A 27761-nucleotide genomic window follows, 5' to 3' on the forward strand; every position below is an offset into this window, starting at 1 on the left:
ACCCAACGGGAGGGAGTGGCTGGAGACACATAGCGGGAGGGAGTGGCTAAAAACACGACATGGGATGGTGTGGCTGGAAACACCAAGCGCGAGGGAGTGGCTGAAAACACAGCACGGGATGCCGTGGCTGGAGACACAAAGTGGGATTGAGTGGCTTGACACCCGGAGTGGGTACGACCGCCTACAGACTCTAAATGAATTGCAGACTCCAATCGGGCATGCATGGCTGGACACCATTTACGGGCGAGAATGGCTCCTAACCCAGAGTGGGCAAGAGTGGCTACTGATTCAGAGTGGGCAAGATTGGCTCCCGACCCTAGGAGGGCAAAAATGGCTGGATACTTTGGGCGGACGAGAGTGGCTGCGGACCCCAGGTGGGCTGCAGACTGGACATGGCCAAGAATGGCTACAGACAAAAAGTGGGCAAGAGTGGTTGCTGAGCCAGAGCGGACGAGAGTGGCTGCCGACCATGGGTGGACGAGAGTGGCTGCAGACCGAGAGTGGACGAGAGTGGCTACAGACCCCCCATGGTCAAGCATGGCAGTTGACTCCTACGGCGTCTGTCTGGATGACAATGGAAGACTTTTCGAGCACATTGGAAACAATCAATGAGTGTGCAATCATCCCACGATTGCCTTTCCCGCCAGCTTTTCGAGTAATCCAGGAGTTTAAGAGCTTACCAGATTTTTTGATGTTTCCGGCATTCCTGTCATTAAGGCCCCATGATCATTCTACCTCTGCATCCCTACAAGATTGTCCAGACATCGAGGTCATTCATACTATGACCGCGTTCACGATTTTCGCAAACGAAGCACGGGATCAAAGTCGATTATCTTCGGACGCCTTGAAGTATGCATGTCAAAACTGGGTCTTCCATCTCTCGCGAGCTCCGAATCCAACGGACCACCGGCTCAACTGTGCATTCAAGGTCTTCTGGGATCGCCACCTCCTCTTCTGGCTTGAAAGGCAATGGTGTTTGAAGGGCTTGCGGTCCTGTCTCCTTATGTTATTCGAAGGGCAGAAACTTGCACAGGTGTGTTTTTAGTGATTTTCGTGTATTCGGCACCTGACCTACGCACAAAGGAACGCCTCATCGAAGTTACAGGGTCATCTCAGTCCCAGGTCTGAAACTGTCGATTTTATGTACTAGATGTCATGCTGTCTTGTTATCTTGCATTGTTCACATCGCTTGTGTATTTTCAGAATTTGTAGTGTTGAAGACAAGTTGAAGATTGAAGATTGAATTTTGATGTCGGGACTCGCAAGTTGGCGCCGGTAAATTATGGAGATGCCTAGTGGTCCTATTTGCAAGTTGGAGATAATAAAGAAAGAACGACTACTACAGGAAACTAAGACCAAGCATGTCACGGAATTTGGTAACAAATATTTACCGTCTTCAAACAATGGGATCTAGGTCCTCGACGTTGAGAACAGGTCTCTCATTTCGCACGTGAAATAGTTTCTTCTCTGCAACGATTCCCTTATAAGCCATCTGGAACTTAGTTTGCATATCCATCGTGCTGCCGGGAATTTTCTAAATAAATTGTCCGACCTCTAACACCGCGCATTTGAGAGCGTCGATGTCCCGGGTATGATGATCTGGTGAAGAAGGCTCTAGCTTACCGCGCAATTGCATGCCTTTTTTAGGAGCAACCTAAACAAGACTGCACATCAATCATTGCATGACGCTGGGTAAGTCTTGACTGACGTGATCTCGCTTCTCGGCCTGCCCAACTCCTCAAGCTTTTCATGAGACTCGGTGTTGAAAGGGTCTTTCGTCTTTATTTTGGCAGCATGAGTTAGCACAATGCCTTGTTCCAGCCAGAAGGTGGGGCAATGGTCCGAGGAAAAGAAGACGATAATAACTTGGACGCCATTTAGAGGACTGCATCTCCATGAGGCATGTCGTGGATATCGCATGGAGTTGTGCATCTACAGCAGAGCCTGAACGTCGCCAAACGTGATATCGATATGCATACTGAATCGTGCGAGCTGCCAAGGCCTGCTCTTCCGATGGCCCGTTGGAGCGAAGAGACTCGTCTGGCACAAGGTCGAGGGATGTGAGAGATGTGACCGCTTCGTCCATATCTTCCATGTCATCAGTGGCCTCAGAATCAACAATCACTGAAACTTCTTTCTCCATTACTTCCTCTCTATCCGCCTCCTGGGGAACCAGATTTAAGTTCTCCTTCTCGGCCGGATGAATCTCTACACCATCTTTAGGACGCTGCATGCGAGGCACGAAGGCAGCTGCCTCCGCCCTCAGCATAGACTGTACAGCAACCATATGCAAAGAAAGAAGATAGGGAATGTCACTAGCCTTTTCATAAACCAGTTGTCGCACCAACGAAGTTTGAGTAGATTGCCTCGTCTTGTGAACAAGTTTGACAAGACCGCTCGAAGCCTTGTTGGTATCGAGCACAGCTCGCAGGTAGCCATCCAAGCGAGGCATTCCTCTGCCGGGCAAAAGCGCCATGTGCTCAACAACGTCGTTCACGAGTTTTTGGTAGTATGCAGGGCGCTGAGGTTCATTGCTTGCGTGCAGATGAAGCATGATCGTATTCACTTTGCACCTCGCCATAGGGTATCGTGTGTTGTGAGCGACTGTTACAATAGATCAAAAGTTGTGGGATGACGAAGAGCTGGAGCAGGCACACCAAGGCAGAGAGTTCTGCAACTGTAGATGTGTAGAGATGAATAGCTTATTATTATATAGGCGGTTAATTGGACTTACAGCCGGAAGATGAAAATATTGCGAAGTAACGGTGTGATATTGGTAATATGGGCAAGCTACAAAGAATCTGCTGATTCGTGAGCATTGGTTTGCGTCTGCGGAGCGTGCAAAAGTTCTACCCATAGCACTACCCACGCGCAATCTCCGTATTAGATTCCCTATCGCACCCAAGAGCGAGCTTATTGACTCCGGTTCGACGTTTTTTTTCACAGAAAACTTATGGGGGAAGATCAACCAGTCGGAATCATGCGACAAATCCACAAGTCAAGGCCTAAATTGCGGACCAAAGCCATCCGTTATAGACCTAGAAGACGGGGAGAAGATAGAACATATCTAAGCGACAAGTCCACGCATCCAAGACCTAGGCATCAATTTTGTCAATCATGAACCTCTGCGGGACCGCCTCGCGCCATTCCACAACAACACCGTCGACTCCGTTCTTCCGCAAAAGGGCAAGGATCTCTTGGGAGACCTCATGGGCGGTATCGGTGGAGGTAGAACCAGGAATAACCATCAGTGAACCCGTGAGGAAAGTAGATAGCAATAAATAACAATATATAGTACATAATCACAAGAACTAGCATAATTTTGCTATCGACAATCACATTGTTATGTTTGGCCTTATAGAGGAAAGACGCGTCCCTGATTATCGTATAAAATTTTATGAAATGCCATAACGAAAGGGAGGTTCACAACTCCGAAGCATCAAATAATTGACATAAAAATATAATGCTTTACAATGCTTTATCTAATTGCAAAATTTACATGATATCTGTCAGAATGATACTACCTGGAGTAAGTTAGACAGAACTACCAAAAGCGCCAGCATGACAGATTGCCTGCAACAACCTGCCATTTTGTCACCAGCACCAAATTATTCTCACCCTCAGCACTCATTTTGTGAAGCAAATTAATTTTATTTATATTTAAATACTACATATGTATCTACAGGACAAAAAGAAAACAGGGAAAGATAGTGGAGATATGAATGAAAGGAGGGACCAAGGCCAACAAGGAACCACGAAAAAAGGCCAGGAAGGAGCCACAAGGAAAGGAAAGGGAGGGACCACCATGAACAGCCAGAGGAAGGAACTATGAGGAAAGGGAGGGCCACCATGAACGGCCAGGAAGGAACCACAAGGAAAGGAAGGGCCACCACGAACGGCCAGGAAGGAACCACGAGGAAAGGCCAGGGAGGAACCACCACGAACGGCCAAGGAGGTACCACAAGGAAAAGGCCAGGGAGGGACCACCACGAATGGGAGGAACGAAGATGCTGAGTCGAGAGGTGGTGGTAGTAGCAGTGAAAGAAGGATTGAAAGGAACTTGCGTGAAAATTTCTGTCCTGCACAAACAATGACAAATCAATTTCAACCACTTGCGCTGGTCACATGATTTGAGGTTGTCCAAAAATTCTAAGGTAAAATTTGAGGCTAAGGTGATAGTCATGTGCATGATCTTGTAATTCACACAATATTTGAACCGATCTATATAGTTTTGTAAGTCAAACATAAATGAGGTAATATGATGTTGCTCAACAAACGGTACCTAATTACACTATCATACCTCGCTGGTTGAAACTCTCATAAGAATATAAATTAGGTTACAAGTGCTAACGGTTCTTTCCACGATAAAGTCTTATATCACTTGGTAGTTTAAAACATAAATGAAGGGATATGGTATGAGTCAACAAATATAACTTAACTATACTATTGCATATTGATTGCTGCAACGGCGCAATGTTGTAATCTTGTTGCGAACTCCTCATGGTAAAATGAATTTTCAGAGATTCATGGCTATGTACCGATTGCCGTATACATAGGTATATTCAGCTGTAGCATAATGATATCATCTTATACTTCCCACGGCTACAAAATCAAGGACTCATGAATTCACTGATGACACTGACCCATATGACAACAGGACCAAGACCCCCCTTCGCCTCCTCTCCCAGTGGTGCGTGGGTGAAGAAGCGGGCAAGGTCGATGGACGACCAGTCGATCTTCTGAGCCTTGATAAGGTCACAAATCTGGGGAGCAACAGCGTCCCAAACACCATTGAGCGGGGTGTTGAAAACTCCGCGGAGCGACTTGACAGGGATGTGGGCATGTCTGCCAATGAGCTTGGGGAAGCACCAGTCCCTGTAGGTATAATGCATTAAGTCTGCTTACTACGAGACACAAGTATTGCATTAACTATGCTCGTTAGCATGTTTAGTTATGCATCAGAGCATGCTAACTAGCAGAGCTACATTAAGCCTAATAGCATACCGTGTGTAGTAAGCTCGGTCAATTTTCAGTGAGCTCGGTCAATTTTCCAGTATGGTTCTCGGCCACTTAACAACTTGCGATCGAGCATTCAATGAAAGCTGGTGACATTGATCAATGATATGTAATACAAGGTACCCTACAGAAGCCCCAGAAGATGTGAACTGTTGATTGGCAGGCACAGCACTGAAACTAAGAAATGTCAGGTATGGTCAGGTCTGGTAATGACGGCTCGGATAACTGAGGCATTGGACTGACAGACGAGAGTGGTGAAAGATAAGGTAACCACAGCACTCGAAAATGCTCTGCCAGCCTGTGACGGAGGTTAGCTTGTTGCGTAGCATATGCCTGCAAACCTTCAGCATCTGCGGCACATTCCCCAACATTATGCCTTCCCCGCTCCTCCCACCATGCTGCCTGCCAGGTGAAAAACTGAAGCACTCTGCGCATCTCTTCCCTCAGCAACTCCACCTCTTCTGACCATCGCAGTGCCCTTGCATGGCTTTTGCACCACTCAATACGGACACCTTGCAATACATCAGCACGTGAAATTATGAATCAAACCAAAATACTGACCATTGTTGTCACCTTCCTCTCCGCAATCAACGCCATCCATCATCCAAATCCACGACACTTGACGTCTCCCTTCTCCAGTAGCGAACAGATTTATGAGGGGCTTGACGTCATCATCTGCCAACTCCTGCCAATGGCCCCGCCAATCTTTCTTCTTCACCACTGTAGCGAGGGCCTTGAGAGCCACCCATGCGGACCTGTATCGCTTCATGCATGCAGTACGCCTCCCATGGACCTGAGCAAGAGCATTCTGAGCTTGTGTGTTCGGACCTTGACCACGAATCCATTCTCTCTTAAATGTCAGTAAAGAACAATGAATCCGCAAGCACTGGCAGATCTCTTCGAGTGTGTCATGGGCCTGAGCGTACCGTAGTTCCCACTTGTTATTTTGCAGGCGCGGATTGCATGGTTTGTTTCTTAGCTGGGAAGGTAGCCATAACTTCATACATTCAGCATTCTCTTGATCTCCACACACTGTCTGACTGATGAGGCTTTGTACAGCAGGGAGGTAGAGGACCTGGGCACGTCTCCATGTCTTGATTTTATGGCGGAGTGAATTCCGGATTCGCATAACGCTGCCTTTTTGGGTATCGGTAGCATGGAGGCCCAAGGACTCGACAGCAGTGGTCAGATGACGCCTTACAAATTTGATTAGCGTATTCATATGGTACGAGGGAGATTACTCACTGTTCCTCTTCAAGGTCTATGCCGGAGGCGATGAGCACACTGGGCGAGATTTCCGGATGTAAAGATGCATTGATGCCTCGCTGAAGTTCCTCAGCCTCCAGCTCAGTGAGCTTAAGCCGTGCGCCTGCTTGTGTGATGGCTACATAGTATTGTTAGTGCGAGATCAGTAGAGTACAATATCATACTCACACATAGCTTTGGCCTCGAGCGGATTAGGAATAGTCGTGTCATTAGGGTTATCTTCCCAAGTCTCCATTTCTGCCAACCACGCAGAACAATGCTCAGGAGTGATAGCGGTGTTGAATTCTTCGAATGTCGTTTCGTGTTCGGCCTTCTCGGCAAGGGCATCTTTGATCTTGAGGAGGAGAGAGGCGCCCAACCCAACCGTCTTCTTCCAGTTCCAATCGCCAAAATGGTCGTCTAGGGTGTCACGACGGCAACCAGGGCCCATAGCTTTCATACTCAAGGCCACAGGGTTGATGTTCGACCACCCTCTCTCTGGGGCCTTGCCATCTGTGCGGCCGACGAAGCGTGTGACACTGTGAAGTTGAAGGAGAATGTTGTCTGACACTTTGCAATATGTGCGGGGAGGTGAAATTTTGGCACAAAAAAGTGAATGACCTTTGCAAGATAGTCCAATCCGTGGGATTGAGGAAAGGACTTCATCCGAGTCCAGAGATTTTTGTGCCATTGGCAGGCAATGTCGTATGACACATTCAACATTTGGAGCTGTGTACCGCGCAATGTTGAAAAAAAAAGATAGTCCATGTTGATATATCTGTCAAATGTGTGATGAGACATGACATGAACGAGCACAGAGAGAAAATAACATACTTCTCACCTTTCTGCAAATCCCCGACTCCATTTGGTCGTTTCATATTGTGACGGGCGCAATCGACTGTGCCTACGCCTGTCGCTGCAAGCCCTTGAGACAGCTTCGTGTCTGCCATATTGACGGCATTGTGACTTGAACACGTGCTTTTCTGCAGGACAGTGTAAGCAAACATGAAATCAGATATCATTAATCAAGCCGGCCACGTACTTCTTGCTCATCTCCAAGGTGTTGGGCCAGAAAGGCCTTGTATTCATTCTCCTCCACGAAATATGCCCAGCCTTCTGAAAGACTGGGGTCAGTCTCATCACTCGATACATTACGTCTCTTCAATCGAAAGTTCGCATCAATTGCAACAAATATTGCGTATAGCCACCTGAACATGTCAGCCTTCAATCAAAACTGTCAAATTCCCACCACCCACCGTTTGGCTTTCACAACATTCTCCCAACCATGAGGCAGATTCTTACCCGGCTGCGTGCATGCTGGGCAGAGAACAGCACACTCTCCAGGTGATGTAGCATCGACACCATGTGAGTCGTGACCGCGACCAAAGCGCTTCACCATCTTCAGGTGGCGCCATTCACGCACCATCCTCATGAATGCTTCGTAGCGATCCTGAATCTGAAGGTTAGCATTCCAGAAGATGCGAAATCGTAAAGAGCTTTGTTACCTTGCGTTTCGACAGGCCTGTGTTGTCTGTCAGGTGAACTAATGTGTGATAGAATTTGTGTGCAGAAGCCTTGGATTCAAATGAAAGGATATGATACTGTCGTAGTACTCGAAATGTTGCTGTGGTCCTGGGGTTGGTTGATGTTGATGGGAACCATCGATTTCGGAGTAGTTGCTTTGTGTGTGTTTGTGCCGTCTCGCAACCACAAAAGTCAAGTCCAATCTCGTATATACCGTCCGTATCTATGAGAACGAAGTCGTCATTGAAGGCTTGATGGGGAAGGATACAGTGCTGGCCAATGGGATGTCCAAGTTGAATATGAAGGCCCAATTTCTTGAGTGATGTTCTCTGAAAATAAACTCCGGTCCACTCATTGATGCGATGAGTGGGCAAGCACAAGTGGTTTGTGACAGTGCAGTCGTGACAATACAGTTGTATATCATCACAGGTTTCGCATCGAAAGAGTGCGGGAGCAGTGCCACACCCTGCGCATGTATCACCAACGTCTCCGTGGCCGTTGAGTCGAATCATCTCCGAGAGGTAGGAATTGCGCTCACTTAACCAAGTGAGGAGGGGGTTGTCCTATGTGAAATCAGTAAAATATATCAAAACATGAGGGTAATCAAGACTGACACCAGCTGTTCGCTTCCATGTTTGAGGCGAATCCACATCCTCACTGTCGGTGATGATCTCATCCATGGTGAAAGAATCATCAAACTCAGCAAAGGCAAAGGATGCATCGTCCAAATCGTCCAATCCTGCAAGTGAGGTGTTCTGGATGGCAGCTGAACTCCGTCCGATGACATGACGGCCCGACACATGTATCGTTCCATCTCGATGCGAAGCAAATCTCACTGAAGTATGCACAGGTTTATGGGGCTGTGAGGTGGATGGTGGTGTATACATATTCAATCTGGAACGTTTCCGGCCATTGACTTGTCGAAAAGTCCAAGACGAAGGAATGGCCTGTGTGTGAGATGGACGCTGAGAGGTGTGATCTAGTAGTAGTGTCAGATATAGTTCAAGCAGTGAATGCATCTTACCTTGAGCAGAGGCCATCTATGGTCTTGCACGAATGCTGGCAACACGCGCTGGTCGATTGTGAGCTTAGTGATCTCTAGAATAGCCCAAGTTTGACTAGGGAATATGGAGTCGGTCAGATGTGTAGTGTCACGGACTCACGGTAAAGGGCTGATGTGCAACTCACGTGATGATTTTAGAACTAAACAAAATGTCATGCCATGGGCCTGTTTAAAGTGCAAATGTAATGCACATGTAATGCTGGAGTGATGCTAACACGTGTAGTGACAGTTGTTTACTCACTAATGACACATCATAATTTTAGAACTAAACAAAACTCAGTCACTCAGTGCGCCTGTTTGAAGTGCAAATGTAATGTACATGTAATACGGTGTGATGCTAATACGTGTAGTGACAGATGTTTGCGTGACAGATGTTTGCGTAACAGATGTTTGAACCTCAATATTCAACGCTCATCGATACTCATCGAACACAGAATCAATGAGTTGCCACACAAGAAGGCCAGGCTACTCGTCTTGCATCACCCAATATAGACGGCTTTCAAAGTACAAAAAGCCAGAGTTTTATGCAGGTACATATCAATTCTTAATATCCATCCTCTCACTAATCACAATCCCAACAATGATCTCCACGAGCACGATAAATGCCGTGCCTGCGGCGCCCATCGCTGGTGGTAATGGTGCTGGTAAGTAACAGTGTTCTCAAGTGCACTCTGCTCCTTACTGGTGTTTGTTCTTTAGATAATCTTGCTGCGCTCTTGGCGCAAATGAACATTACTGGGCAGGACGCATCCAAGGTGACCTCGACAATTCATGATGTAGTCCAGAATGCAGTGGTCGCTGCTGTTTCTGCCATCAGTGTTGTTTCAACCACTGTGGTCTCAGACCCGCTCACTCCAACACCAACTTCAGTTCTTGCCCCGACCACTGCGGCCTCAGCCCCGCTTACTCCAGCGCCGACTCCAGTTCCCCCGACGTCAACTGCGGCCTCAGCCCCGCTTACTCCAGCGCCGACTCCAGTTCCTATTGTCAATATGCTGCCTGTGTCAGCTCCTGCTCCCCTCGTTGTAGTGCCGACCCGTGGAGCTGTGGGCTTAACCCAGACTCCAGTTAAAGTGACCTATGATATGCCGGCGGCAGATGCTACAGGACCCTTCTACTGGGTGACCCGTGGACGCCGCATCAGCATCTTCTCCACTTGGTAAGTGATTTGCATTTTTTATTGGAATTCCTGGCTGATTCGCCAACAGGCAGCAGACCTCCTCCCATGTGATTGGCGTGAGCAGGGCCTCCTTTTCCAAGGTCCGCTCAGTAGCCGAAGGCATGCAGTTGATGGAGAAGGCGATCAATCGTGGTGAAACGGAGTTGTTGCCTTGATGTGTCATTTGTTGTAACCATTGTAGGCTATAGCGTTGATTTCTTGAAGACTTCTCGAATTGTTTGTACCATGTACAATAAAAGCTGAACGTCTTGATTTTCTTTGTGGTCTGAATCTCAATGAAAACTGTATGTAGACTTCTTTCGAAATTCTATTTGTTGTGAATCACAATCAGAACTGTATGCTGAGTCGGAGATTTATAGCAGAATTACTATGATAGCCCAGGCCGAGGATGTGAGCTAGGCCACGGATTCATTCTCATTGGGATTCACAATATAGAATTCTGATGAGCTAGCTCATCGGAATTCATTGTGAATATCCCAATGAGAACGAATCCGCGGCCTAGCACACATCCTCGGCCTGGGCTATCATAGTAATTCTGCTATAAATCTCCAACCTCCAATGAACTGGTATACTGGTATTCATGGGCCGTCCTCGATTGTATAAGACTCAAGAGGAGCGTAGTGAAGCTGCACGCAGGTATAGGAAGAAATACTATGAGAGGTGCATGAATGTTCACTTGGTTGGAATTGTACTACTTAGTAGATGTTGTAAAGGAGTAAGGAACGGATTGCCGCTGCTAAGCAGAGTTTACGCAAGAAAGGCAGCACAGTGGTGGAGCCTGAGTATGTACGAATGTCTTCAATCGATGTATCCAGACCTCACTGACTTATGTCCTACTACAGAATTGATATTGAAAATGTCGAGTCCGATGTTGAGTCTGAGCCCGTTCAGCTGACCAATGCTGCAACTGTGTATGAGCTTCTTTGAATGCAAGTACCCAAACCTTACTGACTTATTCGTGCTGCTAAAGAATTGATATTGACGATGTCGAGTACAAGCTTATGAAGTGCGCTCAACTGGACAAACTCTGCTATCAATTAGCGAATAACTTTCTACACGATCAACAAGCAGTTTTGGATGCCCTATCGGAACGGCTTGAGACATTGGTGCATGTTGAAGAGTACCTGCGGTCTGCAACTTCAGTTCATCATGATCACATCGAAGGTTTCCTGTGCCGCTGTAAACTCGTTGTCGCAGCTACTGAGGAACTATGGTGCTATGCAGCTGTGAGTGAGGTAGACGAGGACTTAGTGTCAAAGTACAGCCGTCAATCTCTGTTATGTCAGACCTTACTGTAATTACTTAGGAAGTACGTGACTATCACATGCAAATCACATGTGACATGATTATGGGCGAGCTTCCATGAAGCACATAAATACAAATCACTTCTCATCAAAATCGCTCCTTACCCTTACAATCCACCTTGAACCATCGTACGAGTCCTTGTCTTTCACATCAACCTTTAGCTGACATGTCAGTGATATAGATGTCAGGCTGTTCCACTTACCAACGTTCTTTATGGAGGGTACAGGACGAATTTCTCCAAGCAAACTCAGACCAATACTTTGAACTCTTGAGTGGACGCGCCAGTCACCAAGAGTTCATCCAATTCTTCCACGATATTTTTTATCGGTGATTCAGACTTTGGCCACCGGAGCGAGCCCTGTTCCCTGGCCTGCGCAAAAATTCACCATGGTCAGCGGAGCAAGCAGTTGCAGTAATGAGGTCTGTGTGGAGGATCAAGGAGGTAAGTGGAGCACACCTCGATTCGATGCAGTCCACTGATTCAAACTTCAGTGGATCCATCGATACTATGGGTGGCCTGGATCATGATGCAACATGCACATGTAGATCCCTTGAGCTTTGGGATTAGCTATAATTAGTTGCCATATGCAAATCCCTCATCGAAGTCTTTGAATAAATATACACTGTCTGAGAGACATGTACCTACCTTCAAACAGACCAACCCCATATCCATGTCGCAGATAAGAATACTCTCGCGTGAGCAGCGTCAAATGCTCAAGTCATTTATACCCACCTTTAATACTGCAAAGAATGGGTCAAGAGACGAATTAGAGACATTCTGGGATCGTGTCGAAACTCAATTCTTCACCACATGGCCGGAACGCGCTGTTCATTATCCAGAGACACCGATGACTGAAGAGTTGAGTGACCTGGGGCAGACAATAGTCAATTGCGCGATCATGCTTAGGTGTCGAGTACGTTGTTCTTGTTACGACAAACGGTCGTGTGCGACTAGGATGATCTAAACAGCGACAACCACGACAGTGGTACCGAGTGCTGAGAGTCGTCGGCCTTTACAGACAAGCAAAGGTTGCATACTCGAACGTAGCTCATGGTGGTTAATGAGGGGTTACGCTGAGATGATAGCAGGGTTTACAGACAGTGAGAGGCGTCACTGAAGGTACGAGTCGATGTCGAGCAGGTAGCTTTAGCGGGACAAGGAGTTCAAGGGTAAACCTAGTAAGATTAAAGTAAGGAACGTCTACTTTAATCTTCGACCTTATATAAGGCTACTCTTCGTATCTAAGCTCAGCCTAAAGCTGGGTTCTAATCTGCTTATCTACATGAGTCAGAGATAGCAGTCCATGAGGCGGGCTTCTATCGTAGATAGGGTCCATGCGGTACCCTTCTATCAGTACATGAGGCAGCGCGTGGCTTGCCTTCTATCTGTCCATGAGGCAGCACGAGGCTTACCTTCTATCTCCTATCAGTCCTCGAGGCAGCACGAGGCTCGCCTTCTATCTTGATAACATTAATAGGTCTTCTAGACCTATGTCGTCATGTATCATCACGTGCAGGTCCAGACCGCTTATCTAAGCCGGCAGTTGCCGCTTATCGTCTATCGTCATCTATCGTTATCTGTCATCATCTGTCAGTCACAGAGCTAGTGAGGCTCCGGTATCGTCTATAGAGCTGGTGAGGCTCCGGTATCGTCTATAGCCGTGCGGGTGGCAGAGGGCTGTCTGCCGGCGGGGGACTCGTGCCATGTTACTGTAACAGTTCTCACAGTTGTGGCCCGAGACAGTTCTGACTGCATTGTTCGAAGCGCATATGATGGTTCATACACATGAATCATTTGGTCAGAGAGTCAATGATACGTCCAACTACCCTGCAGAATTATTTTGCAGTGAAAAAACATAAACGGTGTGTTCGGACCTTGAGATACACATATTGTTCGAGGCTGAATTTTACACATTAGAACATGAGAGTTCATTGGCAAGTGCAGGAGTGCGAAACTGCATGTGGTACCTACCTTAGTCCTAGTCTTGTAGCTGTGATTGTAACTAGTGCGCGCAACTTGAGTATTTGACCATATTGTCCTCAAAATACCTTGTTTTTGGATGGAAAAGACCGGGATGGAAAGATGAGAACCTGGTTCCTGCATCAAAAAAGAATAAACGTACAATATTCTCAGAGTTCTAGTTACCTTACTTGCTTACCACCCGCTTTGCCAGTATTTCGTCATGTCACGTCACGTCTACTCGTTTGACAAAACCATCCTACAGCGTGCGTGATAAATTTCAAACAAATCATGGGCGTTTGCTCACCTTACAGGTTCATTTAAAGGATGCCACAGAAGGTATGGACCGAGGAACAAGAAGAGTTCTTCAAAAGTCACTTGCCAGAATTTCGTACACGTACCATGTCAAAGAATTACACGGATTTTTGGTCGGAGGTTGGAATCAAGTTCTTCGAGCATTGGCCGGAGAGAAATCCGATCTTTGGCGACTTGCCAGAAAGTGAATTTACGCCCGAACAAAGCACTGCCCTTGCAGACGCTGTTGCAGAACGTAAAAAAGTGAGTGAGCTTCAACAAATCACGATGAATACATACTGATTGAATTATAGCAGATTGCCACCTGGTTTAGATGGCAAACCAACCCATTGCGCCTGGGCCGCAGGAGCGGCATTAGGGGGGTGCTCAAATTTGACACGGTGTTAGCTGGTGGTGTCGCTGATGAAAGGCACTCGAGCTCCCCAGAAAATGGACATCTACTCAAACAAGTTCTACAGCAAGAAGATCAAGCATGTTGCGGACGAGGCCATTCGAGTGCAGAGTGTTACTGAGCGAGGTCCAAAATTGAACAAGCGCCGTGATGTTGTACGTCAGATGTATGAGAAGGAGAGTAAAGAAGTCAAGGCAAAAATTGAAAAGAAGTACTGCCAAAAGCAAGGCGAGGTATGCGAAGGCTCGCAGACACTTGAAATCTGGCAAGTCACCGAAAGTTGACGATACCACCAAAATAAAGTGCGTACCTTTTGTGCGTGTGTAGTACATGACTCTCAATGGACAAACTAGGGCAATTCATGAACTGGGGCCCATGTTGGACCGCATCCTCCAGTATCTTGCGCATATAACTGGCGGGTGGAAGTTCTCTGTTTTGATGGGGGGGCATGATCCAAGCACAGGCGAAGTGTCTGTCTTCAAGTAAGTGATAATAATAATAAGAACCAACGAGTCACGGCACTGATGTTACTTATTACCAAGTTACCATGTTGGGGAATTGGAGAGTGGCGCGCAGTTTGACCAAGCATTCAGTAACTTCAATTCAATGCAAAGCGCTTTCCTGAGCTTCGTCAAGGATGCTATTGGTATATGTTTTTATTTGTTGCTCTACTGCCTATGCTCACCAAGCTCACATAGCATTTGAATCAATGTTGCCGGAGGAGGGAGATAACGAAAGCGATTCTGATGTCAAGGGCGATGAAGATAGTTCCTCAAGGAGGCGAGCCTGAAAGTTCCTGGCCGGATTCAGGACTTATATACGATGCCTTTGGATGATTTTCTCAGTGATATGGTATGTGATGCATTGGTGATGGCTAATACTCATGCAACTGATCTGTTTGCTTCAGGACACCCGGACTGATAATACCTTGCCCATTGAGAATGTGGGGCTTGCCGGCTACGTGCAACAAACCAGGGACACAATATTTGCCTTACAGGGTTATTTCAGCGGTAGTAAGTGATGCATCATTATTGGGCACTGGGACCATCACTAATGCATCTTTAGCCATACCTGATGCATCATCTATCACTAATGCATCTCCACCCATCACTGACGCATCACTTACCACTAATGCATCTCCATGCATCGCTGATGCATCAGCTCCGCTTGGAAACGTCTATGAAACCCCGTCTGATCCTCTCTTAAATGCCAATCCTTCCGCTTTCGATCCATATCCTCTGACCACCAATCTTGACTTAATGTGTCCCTTCAAGGATTTGGACTTTACATTCTCTACAGCTGAACCTTCAACTCGGAGTGTCGATGTGTCTATTGACACTTTTCCTGACCTTGCACAGTCCGTACATTTCGGTACAGACTCAATTATGCGACTACCGAATCCACGATTTCACGTCCCCATTGATGAGTCTATTAACACTTCTCCCGACCTTGCACACTCCGACATGGCAGTGCCCCTCATCAACACTTCTCCCGACCTTGCACACTCCGACACGGAAATGCCCCTCACCAATGGTGAGACTGCTGCCAGCGACCAAGACGAAAGTGTTGTACCTCCGGCTCGAGCTCATCGGAAGTCTTGCCCAGTTGGCGGTCAGCAAAGTCGGACAAAGGACGCTGCTGCACCTGAGGGGTTACGTCTTCGTCGGAATCGTGTTGCATTCAATCCATGAGAGCGGGACAATGCAATTGGTGACCCGACCCCACGCATTGACTCATCAAAACGCAAGCGCACCGAAGATGCAAGATCCCACAAGTATGTATATTCTGCTCGTGTTAGATTATTGCTGATTGTGCTGACGGGTTGAACAGGAAAATATGGCGCTCATGATTGAGATGCTCGTGATTGAGACTCTCATGATTGATGAGACATACTTAATGTACATATTATTGTTACCTCGCACGTATTAAACAACATGTTTGCTAAAAATAATAAACCTACACGTTTTCTTGATAATATGACTGCTCGAGTGAAAATCAAAAGGTTGTTACAAGGCAATCATACAGGGCTTCACATGCGGGACTTTGTGAATGAGAAATTGATCACAACTAATCACGAAGCGCTGTAGAGATTCATGCCTCTCCTTGTGCAATATTGCAGTTTTCACCAAGGAGTATACAGCACGAACTTGTAGCATCACTCTGTATGCTATCCACAGCTATTCCTACATGAGGCGCAGCTTTCCCGCGCAATGCGCAACTCACGCGCATACCTTTCCCGCGCTTCACGATGTATATGCACATGCACTTTCCCGCGCTTGAGCGCCCTATAGCGCCAGCCATCCGGAAGCATCCATCCACTGTCCACCAAGTTCCCTAGTGCGTATATTTCCATTTCTCACATTTGCTTATCATTCCATCTTTATTTTTATCATGGACCCTTACTTACATATATCTTTACATACCTTACTCGGTAGCGCTTTGGCTCCGCATGACAGCGCTTAGGCGCCATACTTAAGTGCGAGCAGTACATACTATTACTAACTTACTCACCCACCACAAACGACAGAGGACTGAACCACAACAATACCCATTTACTACACAGTAGAGCATAGTTGAAATCTATTCCTTGGCACCTCACATATAACATCTCTCAGCTTGCATCTCTCACCTCTTGTCTAGTGTCTAATCATCACTTAAGCAAACTCACTCTTACTCTCTCTTGTTTCCGCATACACGCGCGCGCATTCCCGTGCTTCACGCGTTCTCGCGCCTCGCGCACACCTGCGCTTTCCCGCACTTCGCATTTACCAACCAGTAGCGCCTTCAGCGCATACTACTAGATCCTTGCTGTACTCGCTTCCCCTTTAGGGTCGAACGCACTTGTCGTCTCAAGTATAGCAGACTAGGCAACGCGCGACCTTACAACATTTATAGATACAGTCAGGAGCATTGTTCGTGCCTCGCTGTATCATTGAACCTTCAGCGCTGTGAACTTGGTGAATGAAAAGTACAAGACTGGCGTCATGCATCATTATATGACTCATCAGTGCTATTATACATAGTTTTGGTTCGATGGCAAACTGCCTACCAAAAATAAAATAAGTAGTAGCCGGGTAGTGTGCTGGAATAGCAATAGGCCTACTGGAACAACGCTGAGTAGCCGGCCAAAGCCAGGCCCCCAGTGAGGAGCAAAATAGAGGTGGAGGTAAGCAAGGTACATCAAAAAGAAGCAAGGTACGATCAAGTGATAAGGCATGGCAAGCCCAAAAGGGTCGTACAAGGTAATGCATCACAGACCAAAGTGATGCATCGAGAATGCATTACATTCTACATTAGGACGGTGGCTAATGCATACAGCTTCTTGCAACGTTGTTGCATTAGAAAACTCTGCTTATTAGCCTATGATTGTGCATTAGAATGACATTATAGCCTGGGGGAAGGGCATAGTGAGGAAATCCAAACGGTAGACGAGGTCTGGGTGGTCGCTGCCCCCAGTGGTGCCATTATAATATGATGTTCTCTCATACTTATTGGGGCCGTGCACGGAGACAGCAGCATCTCTGGTGAACGTGAGGGCAGAGACATTGGACACCATAGTCGCATCACTTAGGGCCGGGGAGCTGGGCACGCGAGGCGAGCTGGGGCCCTTGCATTGCTGGCCCTGGAGGTTGATACATTGGAGAGTGAAGAGGGAGAGTTCTGGACGGAATGTAGTAAGTGTGGTGTAGATGCAGAAAGAAATTAAAGGACTTGCTCAGCAGCTCCAGTTGCTCTCTCATAGTCTTGAGCGCATGCACAGCGGGTTCGGATACTCCTATAAGGGAGATGGTAAGTATAGCATAGATTGTGCAGTGAGTCTCCCCTCCTGGAATGACTAACTAGCACTAACAGCGCTGGAAGGCATGCCATTGACGTGCAAAGAGACTAAGGGACTCGCCTTCGCCTAGAAGACCGGCTTTGTTCAGTTCATCTTCTGTGAATGGCAAAGCTTCAAGAGGTCAGTGTGGAATAGACGAAGGAAAAAACGATAGGACTCACTCATAATGAAGTTGTAAACGCAGTGTTTAGCAAAGTTCGCAGATGTTTCGGAGTGGGTTAGGGGCGAGAAGAAGTCCTCATATGGTAGGTCAACACTTAGTACTAGATTCATCATGGACTCGTCATATAGACCTCTTACATAATTTCCAATATTCCCGCTACGGTAGCTGGGAAAATCGCTAGCAAGCTGATAGACAAGTGTCGCAAAAAATATGCAGTCGTGCAGCGTTCGGTGTGTTTTTGCGAGAAAAAGAATGTTCCTGCGAGCTGCTTTTCGGCATTCGTCTCCTCTGTCACTTTGAGACTTCTCATCCTTTCCGCTAATGTGAACACAACGGCAGACTTTCCAACTCCAGCAGTACCATGTAGCCAGATGAGTCAACTTTGCTCTCGGTTGTATAGCAACCTGTAGTCGAGAAGATCCACCCGGGTCCCTTCCAAACATTTCAGGTGGGGCTGTCGTTCACTGGAGTCATATTCTGCGCCATGGACAGCGACTTGGGACAGCCTCGCCCAAGTTCTTTCAAGCGATGACAGGACTGCTAATGGGTTTAGAGAGTAAGAGAGGGATAGGATAGAAATGCTGACAATAATATTTCCTGATTCATTTACGATGGTCACAACGCGACTGCGTAATGGAATGGAACTAGATGATACTAGCTGCATTTGAGAGTAGGGTTAAATATCATACTGGCGAGTCTCAAAGAACAACGTACGACGGTTTGAACTAGACTTATGGATCTATAAGTTATAAAAAAGGTCGCGAGATGGCAAGCTATGGCATCGAGTGACACGCAAAGTAGAATTGTGAGATAAGTCACGATCTTGGGACTATGAAAAGCCTGCTGGGTAGTGGTGGAATGCGCGGTTAAAGGATGAATGGGCTTCCATCTGCTTCAAGGTCACGAGGGTGCTGCACATGTACGAGGTATTCATCGAGGTGCGTTGATATGATATAACTGAAAATCACTTTCATCCTCGACTCCGTTGTTTGCAGCTCTTCGGGTGCAATTCGGGTGGGACCTCAAGTCCTTGTGGGAAACCGCGAATAAGCAACTGTGCCATGCACTCTTGCTGGCCGGCGAGCACAGAAAAGCTTTCAAGTTGTTCTATTCTATGATAGACAAGTGTGATGAGCCTATGAAAGCCAGCTTACGGACTTGGTTCACTGGTAAGTCTCCAACAATGTCACATATGTTACTGTCTTTAACCGCCCCTCACTCAGAGTATATATGAAGCATGCTCCATGTTGCCAGTACAGATGGAGCCATCACCATGAATGGTTGCTTGTGCATTTCGGTGAACAGTATTTCATACTTTTCCTCCCGCGGTAGAGCGACCTGGCAATTCGATAGTTAGCCCCATCTAAAGTGCCAAAGCCCGCTACCCGACTTGCCCTAGTGTACCAGGTTTCTGCATTTTTCTGTTACCGTCTGATCCTTGCTGGCGCAGCGGGGGCGAAAGGTTTGTGTTCACTTACCCTTTATAAGGACACCAATGTGTGATTTCAAGCTGCGAGAGACTATCACCTTCATCATATTCAAACATTAATACTGTGACAGCGCAACAAAGGCTTCCAAGCAACACATGGTTTGGCACGAACTCAAAAGATGAATTTGCAAATTTGACATCATGTCAGAAAAATCATCATGACCATGCTGGCCAAGACACTATGGCTTCCAAGGAAGTCCTGGACATATGCTCCACCTTTGAAAACAACGATTGCGATTGCGATGATTTAGACACGGCTTCGTATGCACCCCGACTGCGTAAGATATTGAGAAATGGAAATAGCTCTTCTTCTGCACCAGTCTTCTTGATGACAAACAGAGACTAGTAGCAACCTAGTCCAGATATTATCGCCTGATATTGCACTTCGGAAGTGTCCACACTCATCAACATATCTAATATGCATTTAACTAGATCAGATGAAGAACTAAAGCCGCGGCCCGATTGTCGGACATGACCCAAAAAGACAATGGATACAGATCGTCTGCGAGACAATGAAACTGCCCCGCCGAGGGGCGATGTGTTGACGTTATCACGAAATATGTACCAAGTGTCTAGAAAAGTAAAACGAAATTCGCAGACAGGCAAGTGGCCGACAAGCGACATACCGCCAAGACGTTAAAATCAAACCGACATGGCTCCGTTCACGAGCACGTGACCACGTTAAGTCGCGACTCGTCAAGAAGTTATACTCTTCCGCCACAATCATGATTGAATCTATTCCCATTATTGACCTCACCACCTCCGGAGCTGCAGGGACATCATTAGCATCACATTTGATTACTGCCAAAATCTTCAGGCTACACTGGATGATGCAAAAGCGGGACTCCGAATAGTTAATGCTCACGCTGAGCTATCCACACATACTTGGGATGGCATTGAAGAATGGGTTGGTGAAGATGGCGCTCTCGGACTCAAGGATCCTAAGATTGTTGAGAGCGACGTACAAGTTCAAATCGTACGCGTTTCACCTGTTTAAATCATGGATGGTGACTTATTTGCCGTTTCAACCGTCGTTCCTGAATAGTCTTTCCTAAGGAAACTCAAGTTTCTTTACCTGGAACAGAATGCCAAAGATAAATATGTGAAGACCATTGTCAGTGACGATGCCCGCTGGTGACGCCTGCATTAAACGAGGAATTCCGAGTACGGAATGAGGAGAAGAAGTGCTGCGCTACGTGAGCACAAAGCGAAGCTAGCAGAAAGAAGGGACGATCTTCGAGCACTTTCTGGATTTGTTGAAGAAGGCGTGTACCGTGGACTGTTGCGTTTTCGTGCGCTTCATGCTAAACAATCAACGTAGATTACAAGAAAGCGCAATCCCTCACTCTCCAAGCATCCACGCTCTCACAAAAGATACTCGATGCACGTCTATCACTTACTCGCTTGCGACAGGCCCATCCCCATCCTCGGTTAACAATGACTACAGCGAACCAGCAACTTGATGGCCAGGTAGAAGAGATGCAAGCATTAGACGCGGAACTTGCAGATGCACACGAGAAGATTGCTACTGTACGAGAGCGGATAAAAGTTGGGATGGCTGAGGTTGAAAAGCTAAGGAGTATTAGAGCAGAGGTGGAAAAGGCGGTGGAAATCGGCGCTGGTGAAAGAGTGGGAGATGGAAGAGTCACTGAACTGTATGATTGGTGCGCAACTTCTAACGTGAGACTACTTATTTCTGACTCTCTCTGATTTCACGCAGGTTCTCAATCACGACCTTGACCTACCATGCGCTCGTTTCACTTCTCTCTGCGCATAGTGAGTCTGACAACGAGCTGCGCCTCACCTATCGCGTGCATGAGCGTGAGGTGTGTATAACGCTGCCATTCATACCTAATACGCGCCGCTTGGCTGAGGCACGGGTGGAGGGCGTCGAGGAACACGTAATCGGAGACGTAGTGGATGCACACGTCATGGAAAACGATGTATCTGGGCTTGTATCGGCTGTGCTTGTGAGAGCAAGGACCACATAATATCATCCCTATCGTGACTGGTAATTCCTCGTTGATACAGGAGGGACAATATTGTGACGTTCACGCGACAATCACTTACTCCTGCGAGCTGTCCATTACCTGGGAGTCAACATTCACGGCCGCTATCTAGTAGACCGCGGTTTGCCATATACAACGGACTGGGTGATAATTCAGACTCGGCAACATTTTGGTTGAGCCGGGCTGCGGTCAGCCACACAGAAGTTAAGAAAAAAAACTTGGTCTTGCATTCGAATGAGTACGGCGTGCCCCACGAGAGTGCCTCCTGGCTGTTATTCGCAGGAACCCGGTTTTCTTCTCCGACGAGCGCGCGCTGTCTGGGTTTGATGCATTAACCCTGTGTTGTGCGTGTCTCCTTTCCAGCGCGTCGTCTGTCTTTTTATCATTCCTTGTTCACCACTATGGCGACCTCTGCTTCATTTCACGGTGTTGTTGGTCTTCGGAATGGAAGCAGATATCAGATTGACAAAAAGAATTACTGGCGTTATGACGCTTTCATCGCGACTCTAGAACTGGGAGATGTTCGAATCAACGTGTTCACATTTGGTGCGAATACCGCGTCTGTGGAAGATGGAATCTATCTGTTGGATACACGGTCCACTATTGGTCCTATCATTGACGACGAAGGCAAATCTGCGCATTCTCTTCATCTCTTTGCTAATGATGTGCGTGGATTTTCTGCCTCCTTTTTGTCTATTTCATTTATCCGTCTAGGACTTACAACCTCTTCCTGACGGCTCTCGCGCCTTTCCGACAAGTCGTCGTAGACTCGTAGCAGGTAAAGTTTCGCGCAGTGATTGCACTGCATCGCAGATTCGTCGAAGTCCAACTACTCAATACATTCGCGAGAAAGCCACTGCATTCCCCGCATCAACTTTGCTTTCCATCCAAGTCATTCATCGTGGACAGTAAATCGAAGACAGTTTCCTCTGCGACTCGCATATGCAACCACATTTAATGATTGTCAAGGACTGACGCTAGCACGAATCGTGCTCGACTTGCGAACAGATCCTTTTGCTCACGGTCAATTGTATGCAACGTTATCGAGAGTAAGAACGCGAAGAGACACGTTGTGCTTATTTTCAGAGGCGAACGAAGAACAAGACTGTGCGAATATTGTATTTCCTGACTTGCTACTGTAAATACATTGAATCGCACTTACGCCTTCGTAACTCCATGGACACAGAATGAGGCCTGAGGCCTGAGGGCCGGCAGCCGACCAAAGACGAGTCCTTGTATACTACGAGATGGGCAAATCTTATCTGATCCAAAAAGTAGATAACGGAAAAATGGTATTTTATACTATCTCCACAGTCTTCACATCGAAACTAGTTGCATGAACCCTCGACATGTCGTCAACTTGTGCTATGATGCGTTCTGTCGAAGCTACTTTCCGAAACGTACGTCCCTCCCGCACTAGCAGGAATGCCACGAACGGCTGCCCTAAACGACCGATGAATTCGAGTGTGCGTGTGGTCTCGTCATCCGGCTCCTCCGTCAAGCATTGGAGCAAGTCGTCGCGCCAAATGTGTGCGATTGAATAGTCATAACGGGACGGATTCATCTCTGACCCAATCCTCAACTTCTCCGTTGTCTCGATGTGAAGTTCTTTGAGCCCCGCAACGTTGAGGCTATATTGGTGCAGGCGATTGTGAGATTGGCGTTCTGTGACATCCTCGACACGATAAATGATGGAAGGAATTGTGAGCTTGCCGTGCATGAGCAGTGGAGCTGGCAGGTCTTGCAATCTGTGATGCAGCGTGGCCATGGCGGTCATGGTAACGGAAGACAGTGATTCACGGAGGGTGGACATAGAGTCCTCAAGTGCGAGCGGTTCTGGCTTCCACTTCGCTACTTGAAAGCAAGATATATTTTCTGGAAGACAGCTGTTCATGCAGCCAGGTTGTCCGACCCAGTCCAAAACAGAGACATCCCCCGTTCTGCAGATTATCTCCTGTATCAGGCGACCAAGCGCCTTGTCTTCCTGCTCTCCATACAATATAGGTAGCTGGACGTCAAATATTCCGAACAGGGAATAGGCGATATCTTCCACCTTGGTAGTAGAGCGACGAGACGCCCAGTGCAACTTTAAGCGGGAACATGTAGGCCCTGGCTTGAAATCGCGGAGATTTACCACATCGACGCCGGTAGCCTCATCTAGTATACGGCATATGTGATCTGAATTTTTATGATTGGGCCCAACTTCGCTATTCTTCAACGATTCCTCCGGAGCAAACAAAGTCCAATCTCGTCTGTAGAACAGGATTACCATGGGAGCAAGGAGCTCTTGCAGCGTCCATCCTCGTGTTAACCACAAGCTCCTCGTTAGCGCATCGAGGGTAGAGTTAGAAATGTCGGAAAGGTAAATGATGGTCAGTGCAGAACCTCGGTACCACCTAAACATGGAATTGATAGCTTCCTGCAGCTCGACGCTGTTTGTTAAATCAATACAGCAAGTATCGCACCATGCCCAGCGGAGTTGCTGGCTCTTTGTGATGCGGCAGAAGTTCTGCAACTTCGACAGACCTGAAAATCTGGAAGTATAGATGCTTTCCCCTTGTCTGATGTCCTGCAGTCGGACTTCTCCACTCTCCCATCGGTGAGAAAGCATTCCATATGCAAAGTAGTCCTGCACTTTGGACTCAGCCTCCCTCTCAAGCTTGTCGTAAGTTGTGATCATTGACACTATCTCCGTGTAGTGCCCAGAGTGCTCGAAGACCTCTAACCGCGCTGGTTGACCGCATATCACACCGCTTTCGGTATCGAAGAGACGGGGTGGCGTGTTTTTTAGTAATTTCTTTGCTATTTCCCCGACTGTCATCTTGACTGTCTCTGGCCTGATATATTGTGCTGCAGGAAGTTCAATACATACTTGGCTATCCAGAGAATACTCAACTTACAGTGTGTGCCGGAACCGGCAGTCTCGCTCAAGTCGAGAAATTTGTTGAATGCGCAGATGGCCTCGCAGTATCGACCAGCACCGTGCAGGGCTTCGTGCTTTCTATAGTACCCGAGGGGTATGAATGGTGCCAGTCTGATAGCCTGGATGTTTTATTCGCATGAGTATGCAATCGAGTGCGCAACTCAATTATCATGCCTGCTCCGCATCGTTGAGTGCTTCTTTCCATTGTTGATTTGAAGCTAGGGCAAGACTCCTGTTCGAATATATTGTATAATCCGCCTGGTCGAGCTTGATTGCTACGGTGTAACGATTTATAGCGGTGTCGAAATCTCGCCATTTCAAGGCCATGTCACCTTGCGCCTTTCTGACACACCGCTGTGAGACGACGATCGATGACAAGTCAGGAGAACATAATCTAAGATTGCCTGCGTGTTACTAACCTCGGCCTCAGGCGTGAGCGAAGTGTTTGTTTCACGTTCGAGAGTCATCCTCTGCAATGTCCTAAAGATAGAAGTTAAAAATCCATGTACAGTGGGGGGGTTTCTGAGCTCTTGGATCTGTTTCAAGAGTGTGCGTAGTCCTTCCTCGGTTTTCTTCAATCTTTGCCGTTGTTCATCATCTTCGACCTTTCCCTTCAATCCAGCGATGGTCCTTTTATGTGATTCTACCAGATTGATCAATTCCGCTGGTAATGTGCTTCCGGCATTGATAGTTCTTCCTAGAACCAATTCCTCTTGAATAAAACAATCATCGACAGCTGCCTTGTTCACAAGAATGGGTGTTATTATATCCCAAGCAGACACATGAGACCCGCGGAACCGAGGAAATTCTGATCCATGTGCAACCATTTCCTGCCTGAAGAGGCTCTTCAATAGTTGCTCGCGTCTTTCTTCCGCCTCCGTAGCGACCTCGCTCCATTTCGTGGTTGCCAGAGTAGCATAATTCTCTGTATATTCGCCGTGCAGCCTTCGAAACGTGTCGAGACTCATGTGTAGCCGAGGATCACAGATGTCATGAAGATAGATGATACCAGCCAATTTCATATTCTCGCCGTATCTGGAATACGAATCATGATTTCATATACTTCGGCGACGAAAAGTTACTTACGAACTTGCTAACCAAACAGCGATGCGCCTCAAGATCTCAGAGTCGTGTCCAAATGCGTTATCAAAACCAGGTGTATCAACGAGAACTACGCGGCGGGAGGGATCGCTGGGGCATGCGCAGAAGGCGTGTTGAATTCGAGATGTACATGACTCTAAGCCATGGCCGACAGGTGTCACGACCTTCCCGATTGCAGTGTTAACGAACTATCATCGAAGAGGAAAGTGATACGGTCAAAAATACGAATGAATTCTAGTCTTACGGTGCTTTTTCCGACACCAGTCACACCGATCACGCTGGATAATCCCATGAGTTACACATTATCATATACATCTTGCAGGATGAAAAAGCCCACAGTATAATGATATCATCCGGCCTCCCTTCGTCTAGTGGCACATCACCAACTTCCTCAATTTTTTGCTTTCCTTCCCATACCTTTCGTGGCATTGTAGTTTTGGAGATGAGGGAGCAGAACAGCGCTTGATAGAAATAGAAATGGAACTTTAGAGGCATGAGGCTTGGAATTCCCGCATGTGGCCGCCTTCATCATAATGAATAACTTTGTAAACAAGTGGATTGCGACTCAAGACAGTTTTGTGAGCTACATGCCATCAGTATAGCTAGTGACCGCATCAGAGAACCAATGGTGGACAAACTGGATCTAAAATGTCATTAATGACTACCGACAGACAGTGAAACGATAACATTTAAACACTATGCGTATGAATGACAAGTCTGGGATTGGCGCCCGCACCGCTACGATAATAAATAATTTTGTACAAAAGCACACTCGATGAGTCCGAGGTGTGTGAGCTTACCTATTAGAGTAATACATAAATAGGTTGAAGTGTCTACTGGTCAATCCTCGCATGCAGCGAGTAATTCATTGCAGGGGCCGCTGTTGGGATAAGGATGGCCATCAGCAGGCTACACAAAATACCTCTGATCCGTACCTACTCTTCTCCTCTGACTGTGCGAGGGAAAAAACATAGAAATCCATCGCCGGATCGCCGGGCCGAATGTGACGTGACGTGACCTTGAGAAACCACGCTGTATTTGCAGGGGTTCTTCCAAGGGCGTCTGGACGATAGATTCAATGATTGTCCAGGCAGAGGTTTTCGTGCCCAAAAAATGAGCATCCCTGGCTCCCCGAGAAGTCAGATTTCCCCACTCCGTGTTCGCTAGTCGTCTTTCACGCTGTTCTAGTACTACACCCGACTTGCTATCACTCCAGTCCGCCGTGGTAAGGATAACATTCCTTAGCGAATGATAGCCCGATAGCATTTGGACAGTCAGAATGGCATGGTTCAAAGATGAGTAATCGGTTTGAGTTATATCGTGCAGAAATATGATGCCGGCAATTTTCAGATGTCTGAAATCAATCTGAGGTTAGTATACCGCTTGTAGGACCCGACAACACTCGACATTGCGTACTCACACGTTCTTCAGCCAGTCAGCAATTTTGTCAAATACCTCTGATTCCTCCAAGTATGTATGATTGAAGCCAGGTGTATCGACCAAGAATATGCGGTGCGGGCTCGGAAAGGAGACTACTTGAAACTTGTCGATCTCGTGTGTGCATGATAATATATCATCGCTCGTGCGCGCTTTGGGCTCCCCGATAGCAATGTTAATAAACTATTCGTAAGGTCAAGTCAGTGGTGTATCGTCAAAACATGGTGGTCCTACCGTGCTTTTGCCTGCTCCAGTCAATCCTAGTACGCTAAAAACGCCATTTAGCATCCAGATAGCACTCTCTGGATCAATTATACTAACGGAATGATTATATCGCCTTCTTCGAGTTCGCTGTTCTCGTTCATGTTCGTTTCAAACATCACAAGGTGTCGAAGAGAACATGCTGAGAAGGCATGTTGTTCTACGCAAGGCGCTTATGTAATCGAAGACCTACTAACCAGGAAACTCCAGCTTCGGCACAGATCCGACCCTGTTCGGTTCGGTAACGACTAAGAAAGGGTCCCAGGTCCCAGGTCCACCACCAACCGTTAACTAACTTGCCGGTGGGTCGTTCACTATTGGGCGCAGCTGGCCGGTCGTCGTTTCGCGATCGTACGACACTAGTACGTAGGCCTGTACTCCCACAAGGTATATAGAGTAGTATTATCTTCAACAGAACGAGAAGGTTGGCGTTGAAGTTCCTACGTGAGTTAAACCTGCCAGGAGGATGGCCGCCTGCACGGGCGGTTTACCCGATATCAAAGAACAAGCCTCTGCTGAACTACATACTTTCAGGTAATTC

General features: G+C 47.2%; 11 protein-coding genes across 11 annotated transcripts; 6 read left to right on the forward strand and 5 right to left on the reverse strand.

Annotated features, from left to right (window-relative positions):
- Positions 1-1299: 1299 nt before the first annotated feature.
- Positions 1300-2581, reverse strand: F5147DRAFT_665492 (uncharacterized protein; the record flags this gene model as incomplete). The annotated part of the gene is made up of 6 exons (XM_041435114.1): positions 1300-1342; positions 1396-1534; positions 1562-1654; positions 1705-1811; positions 1858-2272; positions 2567-2581. 5 exons carry the CDS (start codon positions 2579-2581, stop codon positions 1397-1399), a joined length of 768 nt encoding a protein of 255 aa, XP_041299645.1. The 3' UTR covers positions 1300-1342; position 1396.
- Positions 2582-4610: 2029 nt separating this feature from the next.
- Positions 4611-8572, reverse strand: F5147DRAFT_742104 (uncharacterized protein; the record flags this gene model as incomplete). Its single annotated transcript, XM_041439527.1, has 11 exons — positions 4611-4856; positions 5260-5528; positions 5578-6212; positions 6262-6400; positions 6451-6800; positions 6833-7039; positions 7096-7244; positions 7304-7469; positions 7518-7711; positions 7767-8318; positions 8558-8572. The coding sequence occupies 11 exons, from the start codon at positions 8570-8572 to the stop codon at positions 4611-4613; spliced, it is 2922 nt and encodes a 973-aa protein (XP_041299646.1).
- Positions 8573-9428: 856 nt separating this feature from the next.
- Positions 9429-10183, forward strand: F5147DRAFT_647697 (uncharacterized protein; the record flags this gene model as incomplete). Its single annotated transcript, XM_041433224.1, has 3 exons — positions 9429-9492; positions 9548-10007; positions 10057-10183. 3 exons carry the CDS (start codon positions 9429-9431, stop codon positions 10181-10183), a joined length of 651 nt encoding a protein of 216 aa, XP_041299647.1.
- A 425-nt stretch (positions 10184-10608) lies between these two features.
- Positions 10609-11911, forward strand: F5147DRAFT_767291 (uncharacterized protein; the record flags this gene model as incomplete). The annotated part of the gene is made up of 6 exons (XM_041440863.1): positions 10609-10688; positions 10742-10810; positions 10871-10939; positions 10999-11254; positions 11670-11775; positions 11826-11911. The coding sequence occupies 6 exons, from the start codon at positions 10609-10611 to the stop codon at positions 11909-11911; spliced, it is 666 nt and encodes a 221-aa protein (XP_041299648.1).
- A 1784-nt stretch (positions 11912-13695) lies between these two features.
- On the forward strand, positions 13696-14789 carry F5147DRAFT_767292 (uncharacterized protein; the record flags this gene model as incomplete). Its single annotated transcript, XM_041440864.1, has 7 exons — positions 13696-13851; positions 13902-13970; positions 13996-14232; positions 14270-14301; positions 14353-14481; positions 14542-14645; positions 14698-14789. The coding sequence occupies 7 exons, from the start codon at positions 13696-13698 to the stop codon at positions 14787-14789; spliced, it is 819 nt and encodes a 272-aa protein (XP_041299649.1).
- Positions 14790-14821: 32 nt separating this feature from the next.
- On the forward strand, positions 14822-15690 carry F5147DRAFT_767293 (uncharacterized protein; the record flags this gene model as incomplete). The annotated part of the gene is made up of 3 exons (XM_041440865.1): positions 14822-14851; positions 14907-15012; positions 15065-15690. 3 exons carry the CDS (start codon positions 14822-14824, stop codon positions 15688-15690), a joined length of 762 nt encoding a protein of 253 aa, XP_041299650.1.
- A 1682-nt stretch (positions 15691-17372) lies between these two features.
- On the reverse strand, positions 17373-18443 carry F5147DRAFT_647700 (uncharacterized protein; the record flags this gene model as incomplete). The annotated part of the gene is made up of 3 exons (XM_041433225.1): positions 17373-17659; positions 17874-17948; positions 17999-18443. The coding sequence occupies 3 exons, from the start codon at positions 18441-18443 to the stop codon at positions 17373-17375; spliced, it is 807 nt and encodes a 268-aa protein (XP_041299651.1).
- Positions 18444-20306: 1863 nt separating this feature from the next.
- Positions 20307-21820, forward strand: F5147DRAFT_665502 (uncharacterized protein; the record flags this gene model as incomplete). The annotated part of the gene is made up of 5 exons (XM_041435115.1): positions 20307-20465; positions 20535-20623; positions 20645-20754; positions 20811-21153; positions 21210-21820. Coding segments are annotated over 5 exons (972 nt in total), but the record flags the coding sequence as incomplete, so codon positions are not given.
- Positions 21821-21899: 79 nt separating this feature from the next.
- F5147DRAFT_767295 (uncharacterized protein) lies at positions 21900-22410 on the forward strand (the record flags this gene model as incomplete). Its single annotated transcript, XM_041440866.1, has 2 exons — positions 21900-22163; positions 22213-22410. 2 exons carry the CDS (start codon positions 21900-21902, stop codon positions 22408-22410), a joined length of 462 nt encoding a protein of 153 aa, XP_041299653.1.
- A 377-nt stretch (positions 22411-22787) lies between these two features.
- F5147DRAFT_122491 (uncharacterized protein) lies at positions 22788-24853 on the reverse strand. Its single transcript, XM_041428139.1, has 3 exons — positions 24596-24853; positions 24399-24540; positions 22788-24348 (listed from the first exon to the last, which is right to left on the reverse strand). Exons 1-3 carry the CDS (start codon positions 24746-24748, stop codon positions 22796-22798), a joined length of 1848 nt encoding a protein of 615 aa, XP_041299654.1. The 5' UTR covers positions 24749-24853; the 3' UTR covers positions 22788-22795.
- Positions 24854-25170: 317 nt separating this feature from the next.
- F5147DRAFT_524937 (uncharacterized protein) lies at positions 25171-27142 on the reverse strand (the record flags this gene model as incomplete). Its single annotated transcript, XM_041429972.1, has 6 exons — positions 25171-25456; positions 25508-25710; positions 25767-25800; positions 26295-26317; positions 26591-26887; positions 26945-27142. Coding segments are annotated over 6 exons (1041 nt in total), but the record flags the coding sequence as incomplete, so codon positions are not given.
- Positions 27143-27761: the final 619 nt, after the last annotated feature.

Source organism: Suillus discolor, assembly GCF_016758755.1.
Source record: "Suillus discolor strain FC423 chromosome Unknown F5147scaffold_2, whole genome shotgun sequence".
NCBI classification, from domain to species: Eukaryota; Fungi; Basidiomycota; class Agaricomycetes; order Boletales; family Suillaceae; genus Suillus; species Suillus discolor.

What these genes read in the sequence shown, in the direction of transcription:
- F5147DRAFT_122491 (XM_041428139.1), bottom strand. Translation starts at nt 24,748, where the DNA reads ATGGCCTTGAAATGGCGAGATTTCGACACCGCTATAAATCGTTACACC. An exon ending in CACTCAACGATGCGGAGCAG is followed by an intron (nt 24,541 to 24,595) that starts GCATGATAATTG and finishes TAAAACATCCAG; the next exon opens with GCTATCAGACTGGCACCATT. An exon ending in TGCCGGTTCCGGCACACACT is followed by an intron (nt 24,349 to 24,398) that starts GTAAGTTGAGTA and finishes AACTTCCTGCAG; the next exon opens with CACAATATATCAGGCCAGAG.